The 23,547-nt window shown below is 37.8% G+C and overlaps 1 protein-coding gene across 5 annotated transcripts in view; it reads left to right on the plus strand.

Annotated features, from left to right (window-relative positions):
* RBM33 (RNA binding motif protein 33) overlaps positions 1–23,547 on the plus strand; it is a 105,335-nt gene that overhangs the window by 41,479 nt on the left and 40,309 nt on the right. For all 5 annotated transcript variants that reach the window (XM_074899916.1, XM_074899917.1, XM_074899921.1 and 2 more), the window contains exons 10-14: positions 308–366; positions 17,283–17,442; positions 18,894–19,225; positions 20,050–20,301; positions 21,103–21,390. In XM_074899916.1, coding sequence (XP_074756017.1) covers positions 308–366; positions 17,283–17,442; positions 18,894–19,225; positions 20,050–20,301; positions 21,103–21,390 — 1,091 coding nt within the window. The remainder of the gene's footprint in view (positions 1–307; positions 367–17,282; positions 17,443–18,893; positions 19,226–20,049; positions 20,302–21,102; positions 21,391–23,547) is intronic.

Consider the following 23,547-nt stretch of genomic DNA (forward strand, 5'->3'; position numbering starts at 1 on the left):
CTGTCAGCTTTGTCTAAGAGATGTCTTTGGCTGAATAAGTATTCTAGTTTTCCTTCCTGCAACAAGGAGCAATTTAATTCTGGAAAATGCAGAATTAAATTATGTAAATTAACTATGAGAATCCTAATTGCCCTGTTGCATGTTGCAGAGAAGGGAATGGTTGCTGAAAGTTAATTGTAGGAACTGTGACATGTGAGGGTAAATGTAGCAGATTTTAATCATGGCTTCTTATTGCAACTGCTTTTGGAAATAACAGCAACAACTGTTAGGTAAAACAAATGGTGTTAAAAGGTGCTTCTTGTTTCAGTGCCCTTGCTGCCTGTTCCAGCCCAGCCAAGACCTGCTGTAGGACCCCAGAGATTTCCTGTGAGTAGCAGCTGTTTCTTCTTCTCTGATATGGATAAGCATACATTTGCAAAGAAATATTAATATAGCAAATAAAAGCTGTTCTAGTGAAATATAATTTTAAGGATTTGTAAATATTGACAATACACTCTGCAGTTGAAAATGTTTGTTAAAAGCTTAAGGTCAATGGATTTTTGAGAGTAGAATTAATTCTGTTTAACTGTAAAATTGTTGAACCAGTCTCTCCAGTGGGAGAGGCATGAATGCATCTTGTCTTAAGGAATATGGGCTTCATTTTATTACTTGACTCTTTCTGTATGAATAGAATTCTTATTTTATTTGATATAATAAAAGACTATTTGAAATAATCCCTAAGCTTAAAAAGCAGTGATATATATCTATTGTAAAAATCAGCAAGCGTTTTTATTTTACTACAGGCATTTGAATGCCCTCAGGTTTTTTATGTTAAAAATCAGAACAGCATTGCATGACCTTGCTTTCTCTTTATGTTTCTAACTTTTAAAACAAACAAGGCACCTAGCTGCTTCACTAGGCTAATTCCACTTGATAATTTTTTTAATTCTGTGAATGGAGAGAGTGCATGCTTCTAGACCTTTTCTCATCATTTCAGAGTTTTGTTATCCTAAATTTTTAGTTCAGGTGGTTTTCAGAGTATCAAAAGGTAGCAAAAGAAAAAATAGTTTATGCAATATTGCCCTAAATATTTTCAAATAAAGACCCATATATTATGTTTCCCAAATACATAAAACACAAAAATTATTCTCTATTAATGTGTGCAGTGTTGAAGGAGCAAAGTAGAGGTTTATGAACATCTCTGTAGTATCACACAGTAAGTCTCTTGCATAGAGATCAGATGTATTTCAGAAACCTTCTGTGACTTTTGCCATGTGCGTACCTGCTTGTTTTTGATGCAGAATATCCTTCATACAGGACATCTAGCTGAGGAATTGTGATGTCCATATTTTTACAGTAACTGAATTTTTAAATTGCCATGTTTCTTATGCAAAGTATAAAAAGGTTAAGCAGTAAAACCACAGTTTCATTAAGTAAATTTATGTTACATAATTTCATCATCAACACCTGGGATATTTTTTATTTAAAAATATTGCCATTTTCAGAGGAAGTAATTTTCTTCAGCAGCATTTAGTATTATGTGGAGACCTTATTATAATTTTGAAAGTAATTCTGATTGTTTTGTATGAAAACAAGTATCTTACATTTGTTTTCTTTTGACAAGTTGCTTTGCCAATAAACACAATTTGGGATGGAAAAGAAATTGGAGGACAAAGAATATCTGTAAAGGCATTGTAATTGACATCTTTGAAGTGGGTTTATGTCAGTGTAGAAAAACGGGAAATTTTTTTTTTTTAAATTGACGGTGAAATTAGATTTTAATTCTGTAAACTTTTGATTTTGCAAGTTGAGAAGTACTGCAAAAAGGGAATAAAATAGATTGAATATTTTTGGTAGGACTGTTGCTCCTTTTGCCTGGAAGAAAATACTTGACTGCTGCCTTTTCATGTAAGCAATGCACTAGGAAAGTATCAGTGTAGTTCTTTTTTTCATAAAGAGGAGGAGGCCTAGTTTAACTAAGAGGATCTAGTACTGTGATTCGGTTGCCCTGAGGTTTTTTTCCCCTACTTCAGCTAGTAACCTGCTGCATGACCCTGAGAAAGTTACTTAATCTTTCCGTGACTCACTTGAATTATAAAATGGGTATAGTATGAACTTCTGTTATGAAGTACTTCATAAATTTTGCATAGGTTATCAGTCATATTAGGATTAGGAATTAAGTGTCACTGTGTACATATCTTATGTTTGTTTTATTAAATGTAGTATGTTAGCTCTTGAGCTGAAGACAAATTTACTTTCTGACTAACATTTTATCTTGCAGAACTACCTGTTTTGCTCTGTTACATGTCAGATGTCTTTCTGCCATTATAATTCACTTGTTTATGTATAAATGTTGACTTATAGCAGTGTAGAAATGGTTAGACAACTTTGACAAGCCATTTGGAAAGGATCAAAGAAGTATTTTAGACTGTAGTTCATTCATCCTTTTCCCCATTGTAGAAAGAATCTCTGGATATGTAATAACTTGAATTTGCTCTTGTTTTCAGGATTGCCTAATCAGAGGATGATAGTCAATTGACTTTTTTGATGGCTTTGTTTTTAAAAAATGTGGGGTCAGAATTAAATAATTCGTAGCCTTCTTTCCCCTTTAACTTTGAAATGGATGGTTTATTTTGATTGAATGTGGCAGAAGTGGAAACATTAAAGGTAATAATTCAATTCTTGCAAGGGAGAGACCTAAAAGTGGCTAGTGCCCTAACTGAAGGAAAGATTGCCTGTGAGTTCCTTATCTTATTTGGGAGAGAAACCTTTCAGCACAGAGAGCCTGTGTGTGCTCTGATCATGAGAAGAACTTCAATCAGCTAATCAATTGCAAGTCATAAATCCACTGGAAGCCAGGTGTTACTAATTTAGGGGTAATGAAGTGACTTGTAACCATGTAATGGTTAATTCTTACAGCTTTCTTCAGAAGGATGTAATTGAAGAGTTGAACAAAGTTGTAATGAGCATGTTAGCGTATTGGTGTGAGTTCTAAAGTATAAGAAACTATGTAGTACTAAATCAGGGTAATCTTGATCATGACTGAACCTGCTTGGAGTTGGGACAGATTAAATTCACTTAACCTTGAATCTAAATTTTAATATTTCAGGATATTTCATTGTTCATTTATTTCTTATTTAAGGCTTAACTCCTGAAATGTTTAGAAAGTACTAGAAAGGACAGGATGAATCTGTGTTCCCTACTTAGAGTTATTTTCACATTTACAGTAATTTCAATCAAGCAAGAAAGTTGTCTGTCTCTTACTCTGTAAGCATTCAGGGTGACTTTGAATGGTATTTGAGACCTATATTCAACTGATTAGGATTGATTAAATGGTGGATCTGAGGCATGTTATAGCTGAGAAGTGTGGTGAACTTGTAACTGGGAGTTAAAGACCTCAGTTCTGCAAAGGCTTCCTTGCTTGTCTAAATTGCACAGCACTCCTCAGGTGGCTGTAGGTGATAGTAATCTAATCTTAAAATATAGTCAATGCTAATATTTTTCCAGGCATTTGAATTAACCTGGAGCTGTGCAAGTGCCAACTGCTTGTTTTAACTGTTTGTTAAACTGTTTAAAGAACAGATTAAGCTAACTTCTGAAGGTCTTGTGTTTTACCATCTGCCCTTGCTTTAAAGTGGTTTAGATGCCTTTTTCTGACTTCCTGTCTCAGTGTCACAGTTGGTTTTCACAAATAACCTACTTTGGGGACTGATAGATAGAAAGGAAAGTGATGGAAGACTTTATTCATAGACTAGTTTTATGGGTCTTCGGAACTTTTCACATGTTTTCTGACAAAATTATAAATTCTTGCCGATGCCCCAGTGCAGATACGGAGCCTGTCCTTTTTATTGTTACACAAGAGGGACCACTATGGTTCCTGTCCTCCAGTGCTTGTTATCTGGGCTAATTTCTCTTTAAACTCTTGCATTCTGTGAAGAATGATGAGGGAAAACAAGGGAAGAAGAAATTAAACAGAAAATGGAAGAGGTATTTCTAAACACCTTATAGGTAGGCTGCTGCTAACTGACTATTACAGAGGCCAGATCATTACCTAATATGAAATTAGGAGCTAAGTTGATGGTCCAGATCTTTCCATCCCTTAGGTAAGTTCATCAGCACATTCTCTGTCTGAAATATTTAAGTGTTTGTCTGAAGAAAAATTTATAAAGACTTTGCTTCAAACATCATTTATTTAACTTAATGAACACTAAAGTAATACTCGTATGTGGCATGTATGCAATTCTTGAAGGACATACAAAAGTGTAACTAGTGTTGTCATGTCCTCTTTAGGATAGAGCATGGCTGAGGGAAGGCGTTTCCCTGTCAACATTCTTCAGCCAGAAATTATGAGGTATCCCTAGCATCCAGATTTGGGGCTGGAGTGGGCGTTTGGAGTGAAGAGGAAGTTGGGGAGAACCTGCCTCACACTCAAGGCAGAAGAGAGGAATTTCTTTGATCTGAGGCCAATCCCCCTCTGTCTCTGTCCTGGATCCCTTTCTGAAACTGCTGTAGAGAGAGCAGAGCCTGTTAACGCAGCTCTATGCCTTTTGCCAGGAGAAATTTCAGGAAATTGGGATAAATTCCAGTTTAGCCACTGACGTTAACCTGACACCCTGGGTGTGGTGTGCGCTGGGCAGGTGTCCATCTCACCGACACATCTTATTAATTTTGTTAACTCGAGTTTCAGAGCTGAAGTTAGGAATAGTCTGAAGTGGCATGAAGCACAAGATGAACTGACGCTAGTATCTGCCTGACTAATTACTACCAGGAAGGCTTTTCGCTTTTGATAGGACACCTTAGTTGGCACACTGGGTGCCTTTCAGATAACTGTTGAATTGTGTAACATTATGTTTTATTCATTTTTAAAAATAAGACTTTATTAATAGAGTGACTTGTCCTCAGGCCCTTGTGAATATTCTACATCACATGTATTTGCAGTTCCCAGGGGGTTTGACATGATTTGGAAGTTACCCTACAGTTTCTTTTCAAAATCATCTTTATCTCAAAGAATACTTCATTATTTCCACCCCCCTCTTTAAACTGCAAAAATCTTAGTAAACTTTCTTTATATTCTCATTCACAGTGCTTCCTCCCACTTGATCTCTGGGGCATTAGGTGTTGTCTTAAATGGATGCTGTGAAATGCAGTTGATAAGTCTTGATCCAGTTTTTTCACCATCTCTGAAAACTCTTGTTTGAATTCTGAGGCCTTTCAAGTGTTGCATGTAATTCGGATACTGTTTTTAAACACTTCTTTATGCTTTTAATCTGAGAGGTTTTTAAACAGGTGCCCAGTCATTGCTCAAAACAGAGGTTTCTGTCCTTCATTGCCACTTGCTTGAAACATTTCTTTTAGATAAGTAATGCTATACAAATTAATTATAGAAGGTACATTAGAATACAGTTTATGCCTTTTTCCCCAAAGTCATCCTTGGGCAGGTCTGGATCAGCCTACAGCACCGTTTCAGCAAATTTGGGTCAGTTGAATGGATATTTGATTGTACCTGGGTCTGTGGGTGTGCCTTTATGAAAACACCTCTTGCAGTATGTAGAACCAGAAATTTATGGTGCATTTGAAAACAGAATTCCTTGTGATAGTGTTTGCTGTTTGTTGTGGGAAATGCAGATAGGGAGTAAATTTTTTTTCCATCATTTCAGATTTGATTGTGAATTGCCACATGTGAATAAGGATTTTGGCAATTGTTACTAAGGTCATGGCTCTCATTCTCCAGTACATACAGTAAGGACAATGTAAACAGTCTTGCATCTGAGTACAGTCAATCATTTTAAGCTGGTATTTACTAAGTAATGGTATCTCGTAACTAGTACATGTTTGCAACATTATGTAGGTAGGAGGTAAACTGTTAATGGAAATAAAAAGCCACTTGTGAAAATGACTCTTCTACTTACTCATAATTATTCTGCTTTAGCTATGGCTTTACTATAATGAGTAACAGTAAATGAAATTTTCACTCTATTGCTGTGTAGCAGTGGCAGATCACAGGTAGTGTAGAAAGCATTTTGTTTTCATTTAACAGGCTACATGGTATCAGGTGGTGTTGATTGACATTTCTTGGATACTGCTTTATACAGCATTTCATGCAAATCATGTTTGAATGAGACTGCTGCATCAAATTACATTTCTTTCAGATTATAGCCCTTGCAGATGTGAGACAGAGCTTGTTCAGCAGCTAGCAAAAAGCTTTCGTTTTTAACACTTACTGTTTTCACAACTTGACTGCAAAGCCCTATAATTACAGCACTTAAGGTAGTGAAGGAATGATGGGCACTTTCTCTTATCAGATCTATAAGTACTAGCAAGCAGATGCAGCATGAGATCCCTCCAGCTGTCAAATATTGTCAGGCTGGCATAGAGGGAATGCAGTTTAAAATGCAGGTGACATAATACCCAACATCCTCCATTTGCTAGTGGGCTTCTGATTAATCACGATTACCATACATTATCATACCATCAAATTTAATCATATCACTGAATTCCCATCTGCAGGAGGAGCAGCAGCAGCAAAACATGATGGTAACAGCTATTAAATAAGAGAGAAATAGATGGTTTCTAAATGCAGTAACCCTTTAACTTGTCATGCTAGCTCCAGTGTGCACATGCTCTGTAGATATTAAAATCAAACAGAAAACTTGTGATTTCATAGTTATTGTAATTTACCTTTCTGTTAAGTGATTGCTATTTAGCACTGCCAAGGAAACCAGAGCTGTAGAAATAATTTTTTTTTCTGTGTTAATGATGCTAGATTTTCTTCAATCTCAGCTTTAGTACCTGCTAAATACAGAATCACAGAATGGCTGAGGTTGGCAGGCACTTCTGGAGGTCATCTTGTCCCCTCCCCTGCTTAAGCAGGGCCACCTAGACTGGTTGCCCAGGACCACGTCCAGATGGCTTTTGAGTATCTCCAAGGTTGGAGACTCTACAACCTCTCTGGGCAGTCTGTGCCAGTTCTCAGTCACCCTCACAGTAAAAAAAGTGTTTATTTAGATATATTTTTTTCATGTATAGGTATATACATTTTTTTGTATATTTGTGTGAATGAAATTTGGAGTTTAATTTTTGTAAGCAAAGCACAAATTTTTACTGAGGCAAAGAGGAAGAAGCATTATACATATAACTATATAGCCATTAATTAGGCACTGTTAAAGAGATACTTTGCAGAAGTCAACTCATAAAGAAATACAATTAAAATATACAATTCACTTCCTACTACAGTGCAGTAAGAGTAATCCAGTGCTTAAACAGTGAATGGAGAACTAAAATGTATTGTAAAATCAGAGTCCCAGAAGATAGTATAGCATTCAAGCTATTTTTTCACCGAGACGAAAAAATGTCCTTTTAAATGATAAGTCAGTACATTTTTTTGTATTGTGATGACACAATTAATAAACTCGTATTTATTTACCTTCTGCACCTTCAGTTCTTGCTAATTCTTTAGAATGTAAAAGGATAAAATGTTTCAATCATTATAAAACAGTAAGTCAAACTAGTGTTTACAATAAATTGAAGTAACTTAGAGGGATTTTCTGGGTTGACTAGCATACCCAATGAGGGAAAAAATGTTTGGGCCTTCATATACAACATATAAGTAGTACCTGCAGGTACATTGGGAGCTCTGGGTATGTAAAGTTATTGCATCAGTATGTTTGCAAGGTCAGATACATGTAAAACATCTCAAAAACGAGATTTCCTTACAGAATTAAAAATCAGGAATCAAGTAATATATTAAATAGTCAGGTCTCGAATGTTATTTTCTAATCCAGATAGAAAGTCCATGTTAGCAGCAATTCTAATACTTCTATAAAGCTGGCTGTTTTTTGGCTTTTTTGTAGGAATCTGAGCATTTTTTGTTTGAAGGGAGAGGCATCATCCCCAAGTCACATGTATTTATCTTTGAGGTTTTCAGATTGTTTTTAAATTAACTGTAACTGCACCTTCAGGCTTGAAGTGTAATGTAGAAATCCTGAATTTGGGATTCATGATCCAGTTAGTTCTGACTTCAGAACTGTTTCTAATAGTCATTGACTTGCAGGTCACTAAGATATACTAGGCCAATAAACACAGTAATAGTATTTCCATGGAGTAGTCTCTGGTAAATCCAAGGATAAGGTGTGAATTTTGTTAGATGTTTTGTCTCGGTTATTCAGAAAGCAGAGGAGGTCCAAAACTTTTGGGTCCCTAATTTTTTATGCATCCCTAAAACTATTAGTTTTCAGCACAGAAAATATGCATAAGGATTTTACTCTCTTTAAATAAAATGATTATTAAATTATCCTCTTTTGAGGGAGAGTTCATCATTCTAAAAGGCATTAATGTTTTGTTATAGTTTTTCTCTAATTTCTATTTCTATTGTACATAATCTTAAAAATTGAGGGTACCAAACAAAAATGTCTACACCAGACCCCTGAAGAGGATTACAAACTAAACTGAATCGGAATCTTCCAAATGAATTAGTTTAAAACATCTGTTTAAGAAATGTGCTATAATCTGAGAGATTTGGGTTTACTCTTCCTCTAGGCAGTGCAGACTGTACAACTTGTCTGTCACACAATTTGTTATTATGGCCTGTCTGCTTGCTGGAGACACTCTTTCTTCATCCATACAAAACAGATGGATGGGAGTTCCTGCACATCAGCACTGTTAGGAATTCAAAGCTAGAGTTGGGATTAAGGTAACAATACCTTTACTATGCCTGCATTTCATTTAGGAGAATTTTCCGAGAATTGTTCTTGAATGGGACCACTTGTCCTGCAGATTTTCTTTTCCTAACATATGTACCTCGATGGTAGAGCAGATGAAGGTTGAAGAAACCTATCTATGAAGCAGTCCTGTGTAGAACTGGTTGCTTGTGGGCCATTCTGTTTTATTACATCTCTTACAGGAACACACTGAAGTTGTGAGTATTCTTGTCCCCATTAGCAACATGAATATATTCCTGCTTGATGTATTAGGGTGCCCTGAAGCTTGCTTAAAAGGAAAACTATAAAACTAGTTTTTAGCCTTAGTCTCCCGAACTGTTTGGGATTGGTTTGCTTTGCTGGGAGTATCCTCCTTTTTTTTTTTATTGCCTGTGTCCTTGTTTTAGATATTTGATTGTGAGTTGGCTTTAACAAGGGATTCCATGCCTTTCTCTCCTTGCTCTTGTACTGGTTTTCCATGATGGTTGAATTCTATTTTTGGGACCTTACGCAGTGAAATTTGTCATTAGTGATTTCTCTTACAGGTGATCTGGACTTGTGCCTAAACCTCTGAACACACTTTTGTATCTCTTGAAGTTGTGTAGTATCAAAGAGAAGTTTGTCCAAGTTATGTGGTACACTTTAATGTTAAAAATTAATGTTAGCTCATTTAAGGAAAATATCAACCTCTTCTCTCTGACTCAAATCTGCCTGTAATACTGGGGTCTGTGCAGTCCACACATTTGAGCCAGCACTTACTATCTTCTTGCATTTTCCCCTCAAAGTATGTTCCAGAAGCTTTGAAAAGACTCTTGTATGGGTAGCATGCAATCATTGTCTTGAATTTTATACTTGCTCTGAAATGTAATTTTTGTCCTTGATTGAAATGTATTTAAGGCATTAATTTTTATATAAGATCTTCTTATAATACTAAATCCATTGGGAAAATCATGGTGCTTGCTAGGTTTTAGTTCACCTTGATAGAATTACATGATTGTCATAGATGTCACAGGGACATTACTGAGTTTAGACTGTATTTAAGGATATATCACAATAAGTTTTACTACAAAATATAAAATAATGTTTTTATTCTAAAATTCCAGTGAATCAGTGTGTATGCTCTGCACAATAAATAAGAATACTGTGAAACTTAAATGTAAAGAGACATAGTTTGTGGGATACGTATATTTCTGCTTGAAAATTTTTGAATTGTATCCAAGATATATGAAGCACGGCTTCCTACGTAAGAGGATGAAAAGTCAGTTCCTTGCACCGGAAGGTAGGCATTTTAGGAGAGCTTTTTAAAAAGTCTGGTAGCTGCTGAAATAAGAGGATTAACATCTTGTGACAGATGGCTATAGTTTTAATTGTCATAGGTTATAGTGGTCATTATTCTTTGCATTTAAACCGTATAAGAAGAATTAACTGAGTGGCCCTGCTTAACTGTCAATGGAGTTCTCCTAGCTCTTTGCATTTTAAGTGAGATTAATAAATGAAAACATGTTGTAGAGGCAGGGTATATTTTATTGAAAGATTCATGAAGTTTCAATGACATTGTTAAGGTATTTAATTAGTCTCATGAAAAAAAAGTGACCCTTTTAGAGAAGCTGATAAGTCATATAATAGCTGTTAGATCCTCTTTATTCCTTGCTTTATAAGATTAACTTTGTGCTAAGCAATTTATGCTAAGTTTTCCCTTTTATTGGTAACCAAAGTTATCTGTGCTTCATGAATAGATTATTGCAGATAACATCATGTAATTAACAAGAGATGCAGAAAAGTAAAAGTACAATTTGTGTAAGAATTGTATGAGAGAGAATGTTAATTTCTTAACTAGGAAGGATATTTAAAGGGATAAAAGGGAGGCAAAATAGTGCAGTTCTTTGAAAGGATTAAAGTAACCTTATCTCATGTTCTTTCAGAAGGTGGGATTGCCTGAGAGTATGGAAGTCATGTTCAATGAGCTATTCACAACTCTAATGAATTGTTTTTGACAAGTTTGCATTGCATTTTTTTTCCAAAAGTGATTGATAAGGTGTAAGTTATGCCTTAGCTATGTTGAATAATGGAAGTTAGTAAAAGGGGAACTTGTACAACCTGTAGGCATGTGGAATTGTATAACAATGTCAGTCTGAGGTGCTGTAAATTATAGTGTGTGTGGGGGGGAAGAGTGGATAATTTTTTTTTTCTTTGTCCAAGTAAACTTCGCAAAATTAAAGAGTTAAGACAATAAAATACCTATCAGTAACACTTCAGTGTGGAGCTTCTTTTCCTTTGAAGTATTTCTGAGATGTCTGACTGTGGTCTCTTTGGAAATACACACAGAACCCGTTTCCAACATAATTTCCTTCTAGACTTCAGTTCTTGTATTCAAAAAAGATGGTACATGTGTAATTTTACTTTGAAAATTCTTGAGAATAAATTAAATAATACAGTTCAACATGCTCCTTAAAACCAGGAAGTAAAGACCAAACATTACTTTCTTTAGTAGTTTAAGAAAAATCTTGATGTTCAGTACCTTGCATTTAGTGTTTAGGCAATAAATGTTTTGGTTTTCACAGAAGAGTGGCCAGAGCTGTGTCCTTCTGCAGCCCACAAAGGCTTGCTGAGAGGCTGTTCAAGAACCCTTTAGTTCTCCGAAATGACAAGTTTTTGCTCAGTTCATTGAAGTACTCGTTAACGCCAGGGCTGTAGTGGTTTAGAAGGAACTACAGTGCTGAAGTGGTGGCAGTTTTGTGAAGGAGTATGTGTCAATTTGTTCAGGACTTCTAGGCCAGACTGTGGCATGATGGGTATATGTGCTTCACGTCTCATGTTGTTTCTGATTGTGCTCTTTGTGCAACTAGCTTTAAATCTAGCTACAAACTTCATTTGGGGAGTCTTTCCCTGCAATTTGATGCACTTTTAAGTAATCAATCTGATACTGATACTAAATAATGTTAATGATACTAAATAATAATGATACTGTGTATTCCAGTGAGAAGGGGAGAAGGCTGCTCCAAAAAGCTACCATATGTGCTCTGCTGGGTTTTTTTCAGTACGGACATTTGGTAGCTCAGTCTTTGTAACCATTTCTGTATGAATGTGAACCAGCCTGTGGGTTCTCACTGGAAATGCAAGAATAAATATTTTTTCCTTTCCACTAGTGTCAGAGTGGCCCCAGTGTTGGACTGAAATGTAGAACCTTGCAGCCTTGGCTGTTCATATGAATTTGCAGTTATCTCTTTTGCTACTGTTGAAATCTGTTAACTTGAAAATGGGTAGTTTGAAGTCTGTGAGAAATACTAATTAGAGAAGTTTCCTAAAACATTTAATAATGGGTAAGTAATAGTTAACATAATTTTTTGTAGGGAGTCTTGGTTGATGTGTGTACTGAATAGCTGGTTGTAATTTAAAACTGTCTGTATAGCAAAACCATGAAAAATGGGAGTAGCTACTATGCATATAAAGATTTATTATGCATCTGTGTTACAGTATGCTTATTTTATCAAAAATAGACCTTTATGAAAATGGGCTTTTGCACCTGTCCTTCATTAATTTTTGAAGTTAGTAGCTCTGTGTGGTCTTTTCTACAAAATACCAGAGGGCACTTTGGGGTTATTAGCAGCAAATACTTGCTGAATGTAGAGTTTAACACTAATGGTGAAATAATTCACTCCTAGAATTATAGTTCAACTACTGTTAGGCAAAAAAAAAACCCACCCTCAAAAACTTTTAAGTAACTGAGAACTGTTACATTAGTTTGTACTATTTTTAGGATGATTAGAATTTGGCATTAGTAAAAGTTGAAGTTGTACTATTAGTGTATTCCTATTAAAAGGGGGAGGGGAGAAATTGATGGTATTTCAGAATAATAGACAGGCACTTCATAACTTGGAAAAATATCCACCATAGTTTACATATTTTCTTGAAAGTAAAGTTCATTTGTGTCTGGAAGTAGTAGCTCTAGTTGAACCTTAGAGTTTTTCACATGTAGTGTGTGAAATTGATCCATCACACAATTAGCTTCCTGTTGCAATAGTCCTGAAAGCTTTTTTTTCAGAAGAAAAATCTCAGCAATGTAAAATCTGAAAATATAAGCATTCCATTACCCATTTTACTGTAATTAGGGCAGAATTTTATGTCACTCTTTAGGGATAGTAGAAGCAAAGCTGATCTAGGAAAAAAGTAGAGGTCAGTCTCTTGACAGATGCTGGAAGGAAAAGAATCAAAATAATATACATACTTTTTTTTAGAAGCAAATATTGGTAATTCACTTTTTGGCAAATAACAGGTGTCTTCGCAATTAATTTTGCATGATTGGCCTTTGGCTATCTGCCAAGATATGTGATTGGTCATATTTTAGTAGTTTTTCAAAATGTCATATACATAAAGTTAAAACCTATTCAGTGATCAAGTAAGTAGGTATTTCTTAGTAATACTCAGTTGTCTGTATAGCATGCAGCTTTACTGTGGTGTGATTTATATCAGCTGTACTTCTGTAGTTTTGCCATTTTTGAAACTTTGAGGTTTCGAAACATCCAGCCCTCTCTTCCATTATGTGTGGAGTAAGTGCTATGGCAGGGAGGGGTCATTGTTTTGGCACTAATGAATCATGACAATGAGGAATATGTTTGTTGTAAGATATAAAAAGCATCTTCATGTAACTTTAAATGCTAAATGGAGAAGGAGGGTTGGCTTTAGGATTGGAAAAATACTTGCTATCTTAATCTTCTCAGCCTCAAAGTTTAACTGGAATCTTACTTAAGAAGTGGGGAGAAAAACCTCAGTATTCTTAACTGTGAGGGATGGAAAAAAGAGAGATCAACAGGAAGAGTTCCAAACTTCAAATATTTCCTCCTTGCTCTGGTTTTGTTGGACTGTCTTGGAGCTATTTTGACTCAAACTTGTGTTGTGGGATATAATTCTATGAAATAAAACTAGAACAAAAAAAATTTTTTCTCAATGTATCTTGGTGGGCATTTGTTGGGATTTTTTGATACCAACTTTTTAATAACAGCTGGATAACTCTTTCTCTTAAAATCAATTAAAATGTTTAGAGGACAGTAAACATTTGATTAAGACGAACACTTTTGGTATTGAATGGATCTTTAAATCAGTATTGCTTTTATTTTTAACAGTGAAATGTCTTGCAGGTTATTGGTTTCTGTGATTTTTAGTAAATAAACTATAATCTCTTTTTTTTATGTGTGAACTTTTAAAAGTCTAAAATAACCTTGTGTTACTCAGTTCTAAAACTTAACTAAAGCTTATTTCATAAGGGTTTAAAGTTTCTTTATGATGGGAAATAGCTACTCCCAGTGTGTGTAGTACTAACAGACTTCTGTGGTCTAAACCAAGATGATGTGCTGGCTGCATGCCTCATTTTGAAATGTTTTGGTTGAAATTTTTCAAATACTTTAATTCCAAGATTGAAAAAGTAGAAAAATGTTATGCCCAAGTGACTGACTTAGACATGTTTTATTTTTGCTAAATATTTCAAGAAAGAAAACTGAGTTTGGCTGCAGTGAGTATGTTTTGGTACATAAGAGCTGTGTGAAGTTCAACAGGATTTTCCATGCATTTGCAATTCATAGGTGCTTTGGGATGAGGTGGATCCGTGCATAATAATGAGGGTACAGGTTGGCAGGAGAGGGGAAGCTGGTACGAAGAAGTGTTTATTTAAAATACAAGTACAGCATCTTGTGCTCTCATTTACTTCTTCCTTGGCAGGAAAAAGGGCAGAAATTGCCTGGAGTAAGTGTACAGACAAGAAAGGTAGGGTCTGGGTGGGGTAAATAGGAGCTCCTGACCAGCTGCCACAAGACAAGACCACAGCTTGGAATCAAGGAGCTGGGAAGCTGGGTCCATGCCAGGATTAGGAACCAGTGGGCAGAGTGAAGGATGTGATGGGGATGAAAGAATGTATCCGAAGTACCAGGAGAACAGTAAGGCTAATTGAACAGATAAATAATATTGGGGAAGATGCTTAAGACTGGGTTACAAATTCAGCCATAGAAGTGGAGATGCCTGCTAATTTTGTAGTCTTAAGCCTGTATTTTGTAGCCTAGACCTAGAACTGAAGTTTGGGAGTGAGGGGAGAGACTGATAAGGATCTGTTACCTTGACAGGGCAGAAAATGTCAAGTTTGGAAGAAGCAGGTTGAAGAGACTGGTCACTGCAGTGCCATTTGGTACTGGGAAACAAGACCAGCCAGATCATTATTGCTGCCAGTTTTTCAGCTCGGGTGGCAAATATGTGATGCTTACACTTTATTAGCCCAGGTTTCAGTAAGTTTCCATATAATTTGTTTTCCACTGACTATTTTAGAAATACCTAAGATATATGTAGACATACACTCTGTCTAGAGAAAAACACAAGGAGAATTTCAGAGCTTCCAAGCCAAGCTCTCAGAAAATAGGAAAAATCAGGTTGTCAAGACTTCTTTCTCTCCCAAGGTGTAATATGTTTATGGGACTATGTGCAGTAAATAAGATGCAAGATAAAAACCATCTTGTGTGAAACTGCCCTGATGGAACTGGTTTCTCCTCTGCTTCTGTTGCAATGACCTTACGCATTATGCAGTGATAAACTAACAACTAAATACCTAAATAGCAGTTGGTTTGCTGGGTGCCTCCTTCGGGGCTGTGCAGCTTGCAGGAGCGGTGTATTCGGGAGCGGTGTGTATTCGCGAGGATGGCTGTAAGAACAGTGCTTTGAGAAATAGGCTTTTTTCACCAAGGCTTCCAAGATGAGGGAATACATTTAACCTTAGTTTGAAAGTACATCTGGCAGCTCCTACGTGCGGTGATGGTAGAGGTGTGTTTTTGAAGCAAAGGGTCAGGATCCTCAAGGTTTGTGTTCAGTTGCTCTTTTGGCAGGCAGCCAGTGCTGTCCTGCTCAACATGAGGGAAGGGCAGTGCAGTTGAAGCAGTCTTGTTCAGCTAAACCTGAATGGATTTTGATGGGACAAATAAATGTCACTTCATCCCAAATAGCGCTCTCTTCCTCCAGCTGCTGTTATTTGCAGGCAGCTTGTGAAATTCAAATATGCTAGGCTCTTCTGAGGTGGCAAGAATATTTTTTGTTGGTAACTGTTCACTTGCAGAAGTGTGGCAGCTCCTTGTGCAAACAGTATGTATGCTGTGAGGACTGTCATGCTTGAGTGTAATACAGTGTCTTTTTGCTAAATGAAATACCCACAGGAGACTGGCTGACTAGAAGCACTGGCAATGGGATAGACCCTTTAATCTCTAGGAATGATAAAGTATTTACAGTTGATGGCTGTATAATGACATAAAATAAGAGGTCTTAGTATCTCACATATCCCTGTTTAGGTGTTATCAAGAAGGCCACAGATTTAATAATGGCTGTGATCCTCAGTGCTTCTCATCTACTTGTTTGGGCCTTGCCAATCCCAGTTGTATTGTGTTGGTAGAAGGCTGTGAAGCAGCTTTGTCATGTGCTACTTCAGTAGTCAGTAGACATCAGTTTCCAGAGCAAATACCCATGTTTGCTGTGTGAGAAATTATTTGTCTAAAATACTAGTATTTTCACTGTACAAATAGGATAGTGAGACTGCACATACTGCATGATGAGGGCAGCTTAATAGACAAATGATAAGTTGCTGCAACTTAGTTGTTTGGTTCTTTGCTGATGGCCGTATTTCAGTCTAGCAGGGAGTGTTTGGTCTGAAATCTATTTTGAAAAACTTGTCTTCAGCATTGGCAGATTTGAAACTTTAAGGTGAGCGTATGTAGACAGAACAGATGCCATCACTGATTTAAGAATCCATATAACAAAAACAAAGATGTTCATAGATTTTTCTTTCATTTACTCACACATAATAAAGAAATGCTTGTAAATGTAATGACTTACATGAAGCACAGCTGCTTCTGTTTATATCAAAAGGTTGCCAACATATTATTTTGTCAACTTTTGATACAAAAGGAAAAAAAATGGTAGTGTGACTCTATTAAGTGTATGTTCTGCAAAGGTCTACTTTTGGACTGACATCCAGCTTTCCTCAATATGTAAAGGCTCACTTTACATTTAAAAAAAAAATACTGGAGGAAAGTCAGTTTTGCATTCTTCATTCTAATGCTTCAGATTCTAAGTTGTGAATAGGCAGAAGTGTTACTCTCCTGTTACTTTTTTTGAAAGATGATTTATTTAATTTTATGGATGCCATAAATTGTCCTTCCCCTCCACCCCCTTTTTTTAAATAAATCTGCTTCACTTCTGTAGCTTACATTGTACTAAATTGATGGTGAAGAATAGCACAGTTTAAGAAGATAAATGTCAGGAATGTCTTCTAAAGTAGACATTCAGATTTTTTTGGATTAATGGGAAAGAAGGTCAATAATTGCATGGATTTCAATAAGCTTGAGAAGAAATGGCATTCCTGTGGTGATAGTGATTATTAAAACGTTGTGAATTCATTTCAAGATACTGTACTGCGGTTTAATATCTCTTCCATTGTGAAAGAATGACTCATTAAGAGCTGCCAATTTGTACAGATGATAGGAGGTAACTCATAAAACAATTGTATTTTTAAGAGAAAGTTATAGCAGGCAATAGATAAATTCATGGATGGTAGTTTTAATCTTAGTTCTGCTTTATTAATAGGGCCCTCCAGACTTTCAGCAGCATACGCCTGGACCGGTTCCTACCAACTTCACCCAAGCTCCAAGGCTGCCAATCCAGGACCAGTGGAGAGGGCCACCACCACCACCACCACCACTTCCTCCTCCGCCTCCTCAGGAAAGAGATCCTTTCTTCATAGCAGGTGAGCATTTTCATTTTTATTAACATACAAAATCCACTTTTTGTACAGTGGCTATGTAGTGTAAGTGTGTGTTGTGGTTTAGCCCCAGATGACAACTAAGCTCTCTCACTCCTCCTCCTTCCCCCTCCCCTGCAGTGGGATGAAGAGAAGAATCTGGGGGGGAAAAAAGCTAAACTTGTAGGTTGAGATAAGAACAGTTTAATGACTAAAATGAAAGAACAGTAGTAATGAAAATAGCAGAAAAAGAGAGAAATAAAACCCAAGAAAAGACAAGTGATGCACAATGCGATTTCTTACCACACTGACTGATGCCGGAGCAGTGGTTTGCCCGTTCCAGCCAACTCTCCTTCCTCCTGCCCCCTCTGGTTTATATATGGATCGTGATGTGTTCTATGGTATGGAATATCCTTTTGGCTAGTTCAGGTCAGCTGTCCTTGCCCTGCTCCCTCCCAGCTTCATGTGCACCTGCTTGCTGGCAGAGCATGGGAAATGGAAGAATTGTTAATTTAGGGTAAACACTACTTAACACACCGGTGTTAAAGTTGTTGCTATATTCTCACACTAAATCCCAAACACAGCACAGTACCAGCTACTAGGAAGAAAGTTAACTCTGTCCCAGCCAAAACCAGGACAGTGTCTATTGTGTAACATGAAGTGTTTAGAAGAACCTGAAAGCTGAAAGATCGTTTGATGTAGCCAGTCTAATACATGCTAAAAATGTCAGTGCTCTGGTATCTTTTTATGTTTTTTGATGTAATTGTATGTCTCCATCTAACTCCCATCAGTCTGGATATTTATACAGATACAAAATAAGATTAATATCTAAGTGGTTGTTGCAGTAAAGTTGTTGTAATTTATTACATTTTAGCTAGGTAGTACTCTTCATACACTTTGGTTTCTGCTCATAACTCTTTAAACTGCCTGGACTATTTGAGTACTGTGAGAAATCTGTTAAGGTTAGCTAAAATGATAGAGCATAGTAAACAAAGGAGATAGGAAGTGTGTGTGTGTATACATTTATAGATATGTTTATATGCCAGAGATATGTAATGTGCATATATATAATGTATATGTTGTGGAAAGTTTACGCAGACAAAATATGTACAAAATTGCCAAATACCTGGTCAGCAAATAGTATCAACATTTTAGGAGTTTTTGTGTGATTTAAACTATAATCCCTGGAATCTTTCATTGATTCCATTAAAGTAGAATTTCTAAATTGCAAACTCCAGCAAAGTTCCAGTTGTGCTGGTCTTTCAAGTATCAGTTCCCTTTATACACAAGTGGCAGAAGGAAGACAAAGATTGTAGCTCTTAAAATTAAACCATGCACAACAATTTTGCTCTCTACAAACTTAGGGTTACTTTTCCAAATCAGAGTAGAGCTTTGTTTTGAACCTGTGCTTGTGTCCCAGGGAGGTTGTCATTTGATCGCTTACTTTCTTCCTACAGATCCAAGGTTTCCAAGTCATCACTTGTTTGAGCAGCGAAGCCCCCCACCACCGCCACCTCCTCCGCTTCTTAACAGCGCGCATCCTGTCCCCACCCAAAACCCGATGCCGTTCAGCCAGCCCGGGCCGGTGTTCAATCAGCAGGGACAGCAACCCGTGTTTCCCCGCGAGCGGCCAGTACGGCCAAACATGCAGCCTCAAGGTCCTGTGGGGATTCTCCACTTCAACCAGCCGGGCTCAGCAAATCCACGGCCGTTCATCCCTCCAAGGCAGCAGTTCCTGCAAGCCCCTGGACAGCCCTTCCTCGCTGCACACACGCAGCCCAGCATGCAGGTACGCCTCTGCCGCAGCAAGGGGCCTGCGGGAGGGGTCTTTGAAGGGGCACAGTGTGGCCTTGTAGGCTGGCAGGAGTGAGGTAACGAGTGGAGTTGTTTGATGTTACAGGTATGAGGCAGGTGGACCTGGAACGCGCTTTATTGCTGTGGCTGAAAAAGCAATGAATTTTCTCCCCAGTTGCCAGCACTAACGTATTTCCCATAGCGGGCCTGCAGCCCGGCTCCTTAAATGGCTTTAGCTCCACAGGAGTAGGGAGAGAGGCCCCGGTCCTGCGGCCGCGGGCGGCGGGGCTAGCGGTGGGGCGGGAGCGCCCTCTGCCGCTCAGCTGCGGAGCTCGGCAGGGAGCCGGGGGCCTCCCGCAAAACGGGACGAAGCGGAATTGCCGCTTGAACTACAGAGTAAATGTTTTGGGGATGTGCAGGGGAACCTGGAGGGCCCTGCATGTTCCGTGGGCTTTGTGCGGAATCTTTCCATGGTGTCTGTGTGTTGAGTGGGGGGAAACGCTGAAGTCTGGCAATGTTGAGGAAAAAAACAAGTGGAACACACACACACCACCCCCCACCCCCAGTCCAAACAGTTTAAAAGTTAGAGAAGGGGGCAGAGAGCAGGAACCCTTGCATCCCTTTTTCTCCACTTCAGCTGTTGACTTACACAAGGAACTACCTTGCTACTGTTAGTCTGCTTTTTTTACTCAGTATATATTTAGTTTAGCCTGTCCATAGCTGCTTACAGATGTTTTGAGTACTTGGGAGGCTGGAGCTACTTTTCAGGAGTTTATTACTTTGAAACTAAAACCAAACTATCTTTTTCTTCATGCAAAGGGTCCCTTGCATCCTCCATTACAGCCTCAGCCACAACCTCAGCCGCAGCAGCACCATCACCAGCAGCAGCCGCAGCAGCACCATCACCAGCAGCAGCAGCAGCAGCATCATCATCATCTTCAAGGGCCGCCACAGCCCTTGATGCCCATGAACCAGCCACAGTTCAGGCCTCACATGCAGGCCACACAGCAGCAACCAAATAACAACAGGATGCAGTGTCAGCCACGACAGGGTCCAATGAAGCCAAGACATGTAAGTACCACATACATTAGCGTTGCCTTGCGTAGTTCTGCATGAGTAGCAATCATGTAGGCACAGGTTTCAAAACTCACCAGCATGATTTTTGTCCCATTTATTCTGTTCCTGCTCTGTCCCCTTCTTTCACCATTTCTTGCTCCTTTTCTGCCTTGAATATTTTATAATGTACATCCAAACATAGCATATGTATCTTTCCCTTTCTCTTTTCTTCTCCAGTCTTCAATATTTTTCTTGATATGGGTCCAATAAGAGATGATGCAGTTGCCCAAGAACTGGCAGTAGAGGGTTTTTGGAGGATAGATTAGCTTAATAAGATTTTAAAACTGATGGTGTTGGAGCCTAGTTCTGTGATGCTGTCTTTCCATTGAAAGGCTTCTCTGTACCACTGCTAATAAGCTTTCTGGTTCAGATGGTGTCACTTAGGTTTTATGGATTTGCTCCCTTGCAGCATATTCTGTTGTTTGGTAGTTGGGGTAGTACAACAGTGTAGCAGTACTCTGGACAACGTGACTGTAGTTCAGAATAATTGCTTTGATTAATAGAGTAACTCACACGGTGAAGCCAGTTTCTGAGAAGGATGTTAAACAAATGAGATTCAGTTTCGCTTTCAATTAAAAAAAAAAATCTGTTAAAATGTTCTTATTTCTATATTTTTTCTTGAGGCATTGAAAATATTGTCCCTCTTCAAAAGCTTTTTTTACCCAACTTACCTAAATCATGAAAATGTGAAATGGGAAGTACTTTAGCCTGGTTTGTAGTGGAAGTCTTCAGGTTTTCTTTCTTTCTGCTTTTCAGAATACACCATCACAAAATATTGTCAAGCGTCCAAATCAGCAGCTACAGTCAACTGCTCCAAGAAATAGTAACTTGCGTGAGTTGCCGATAGCACCATCACATGCTATGGAAATGAGCAACAACAGGCGAACCTCTACCCCAGCTGCTCAGGTCAAACCCATTACCAGCACGATGTCTGCCACCAAGTCTGTAGCTGGTGTTGGGAACTCACAGGGCAGACCTGAGATGAAAGCTAAAGCGATCACACCAGTGGGTCAAGCAAAATCAGAAATAAAATCTGAACCAGAGGTAAGGCACTTTTTTTAATAAAAAAAAAACACAACCCCAAACAACCAAAACCACCCCCCCCACCCCGCAAATGGCCAAAATACAGATAAGAAGAAACAAAAAACTCCAACCTTTTAAGAACTTACCTAGTCTGATTTGTGAACTGTAAGCACACTTAATGTATTATTCACCCGATATTTCTTGGTGCCACTAGAGGCCTCCCTTCTGAGTTGCACTTTTCTCTTTAATGTGATAGCAAAAACAGTCTCCACTGACCAAAAAAAAGAAGTCTGGAAGGTTGGCAAGGCTTTGAGTCTGTTTTGCAGGAGGAATGAACTATTTCTAGTATGAAAAGGCAGAGGTCTCTCAAATACCCATTGTGCTCATTTTATTTTCCAGGATTATGATCCCTTTATTTTTTTCCCCACATAATCATGTTAAATTAGAAAGCCTCTTCTATTTTCCTATGATGCTGTATGGCTCAAAAAAAAAGGGCTGTTTAGAGAGCTGTCTTCCTCATGCTGTTTTCCAGATGTTCAGTCTCCTCTAGGGTCTTGAGCATTCATGCAGGAGGTTGCAGCTGCATTGTCCATGGAACTTCTTGCTCTCGAAGAAAATCTCTCTCTTCTGAAACCTGTTGGTGTGAAGGGAAAATAGCAAATGCTCTTAAGTTTTCCATTTTGGAGAAAATAATGCTGTTTCTCTGCTATTACTGTGCACAGTCAGAAAATGAGATGCCGGTGGGTTGGGCTCTTCAGGATTGTGCAGTGTAACAGTTGACCCTTGCCCTGCACAGACTCTTCTGGAAGCTGGAGAAGACTGTGCATGAGTACTGTTAGTTTGATAAGAGTGGGTAGGATTGCACTGATAGTGCTGTTAATGATGAAAGTCAGGCGGTACCAGAGGAACATTATGGCTAAATGCACCCTGTATAATTTCTGAGTGTCAGATTATTCTGAGCAGAACTGTAATTCTTTATAGTTTAGTTGACTATGAATCTTGTCTCAAGGACCAGGTTTTCTTCAACAACTGTTGAAAGCTTTAATTTTGATAATACTGTCTTCCCTTTAAGCTGCCTATGATTAGCTTTTTATCTTGTTCTTGAATTAGGGATGGTCATAACTAATTTTCACAAATGAGACACAAAAGAAACCCATAGCTAGCAGTGTTTGACCTCCTGTGCACTTGCTTTTCAATGGAAATACAAAAAAAAAATTCTTTTTTTCAGCTTTAATTTTTGTGCTTTTCTGAAAAAATGGCTTAATCCCCTTCCCCTCAATTCAGTCTCTTGGAATAATCTAAGTCACAGAAAACGTAATGCCTCTTAGAGAAGCCTCTGTCTTTCAGACCATTAGTAAGGTAAGTTTTGAAGCAAATTAGCACCAGACTTCTCCATCTAAAATATCTTAAAAGTTCTTCCATGGTGTAGTCATATGAAGATCAAAGCATTAGTTCCAAAATATCTCTGACAGTGTTTAGAAAAATGAGTGAATGTTTTTTCACTCCTCTTAAGTGAATTAAAAAAACAAAAAAAACCCCAAAAGACAAAAACCCAAAAGCAGTCATTTTGTTCTCTCAGTTTTAAACATATCCTAACAAAACTGTAGTTATAAGACTTAATCTTTCTTGGGTGAATTCATGGTGTTTTACCACAGAAAGCTTATGAAAGTAAAGCTTTCTTTTTATTTCTATGTTAAAGCTATTGTTGAAAACAGTTTGATACCTGTTTTATGAAAGCTTTTGCAAAGCAGGATAAAAAAAAATTGCCATGGAAAAATGAGGTCTCCTAGTATTTCCTACTTTACTGTGAAAGTAAAGCCTTTGTAGATAAGCAAGTTAGCAAGTACTAGAAGAGTGTGTGAATATGTGTGCATGCAGAACCCTTCTTTCAAAGCAGACCTGAAATAGAGCCTTGTCTGCCAACAGCATAGTTGCAGTTGTCCTTTTTCAGCTGTGCCGCTGCGGTAGTCTTATTCACTCATGCTGCTTATTGTCACTTGTACAGAGAGGATTCTTACACTAGTAATGTTTATTTCCAATCATATTCTTTGCTGTTGTTGCAATGTAGGTTATCAAACTTCTCTCCTTAGGCAAATTGTAATGTTTTCCAGTCTTTTTTGTGTGTTTTACTTGTAATTAGCTAACTTCGTCCTTTCTTTTGCTTTCTGTGAAGATGAG

This window comes from Athene noctua, chromosome 2 (assembly GCF_965140245.1).
Source record: "Athene noctua chromosome 2, bAthNoc1.hap1.1, whole genome shotgun sequence".
Classification (NCBI taxonomy): domain Eukaryota; kingdom Metazoa; phylum Chordata; class Aves; order Strigiformes; family Strigidae; genus Athene; species Athene noctua.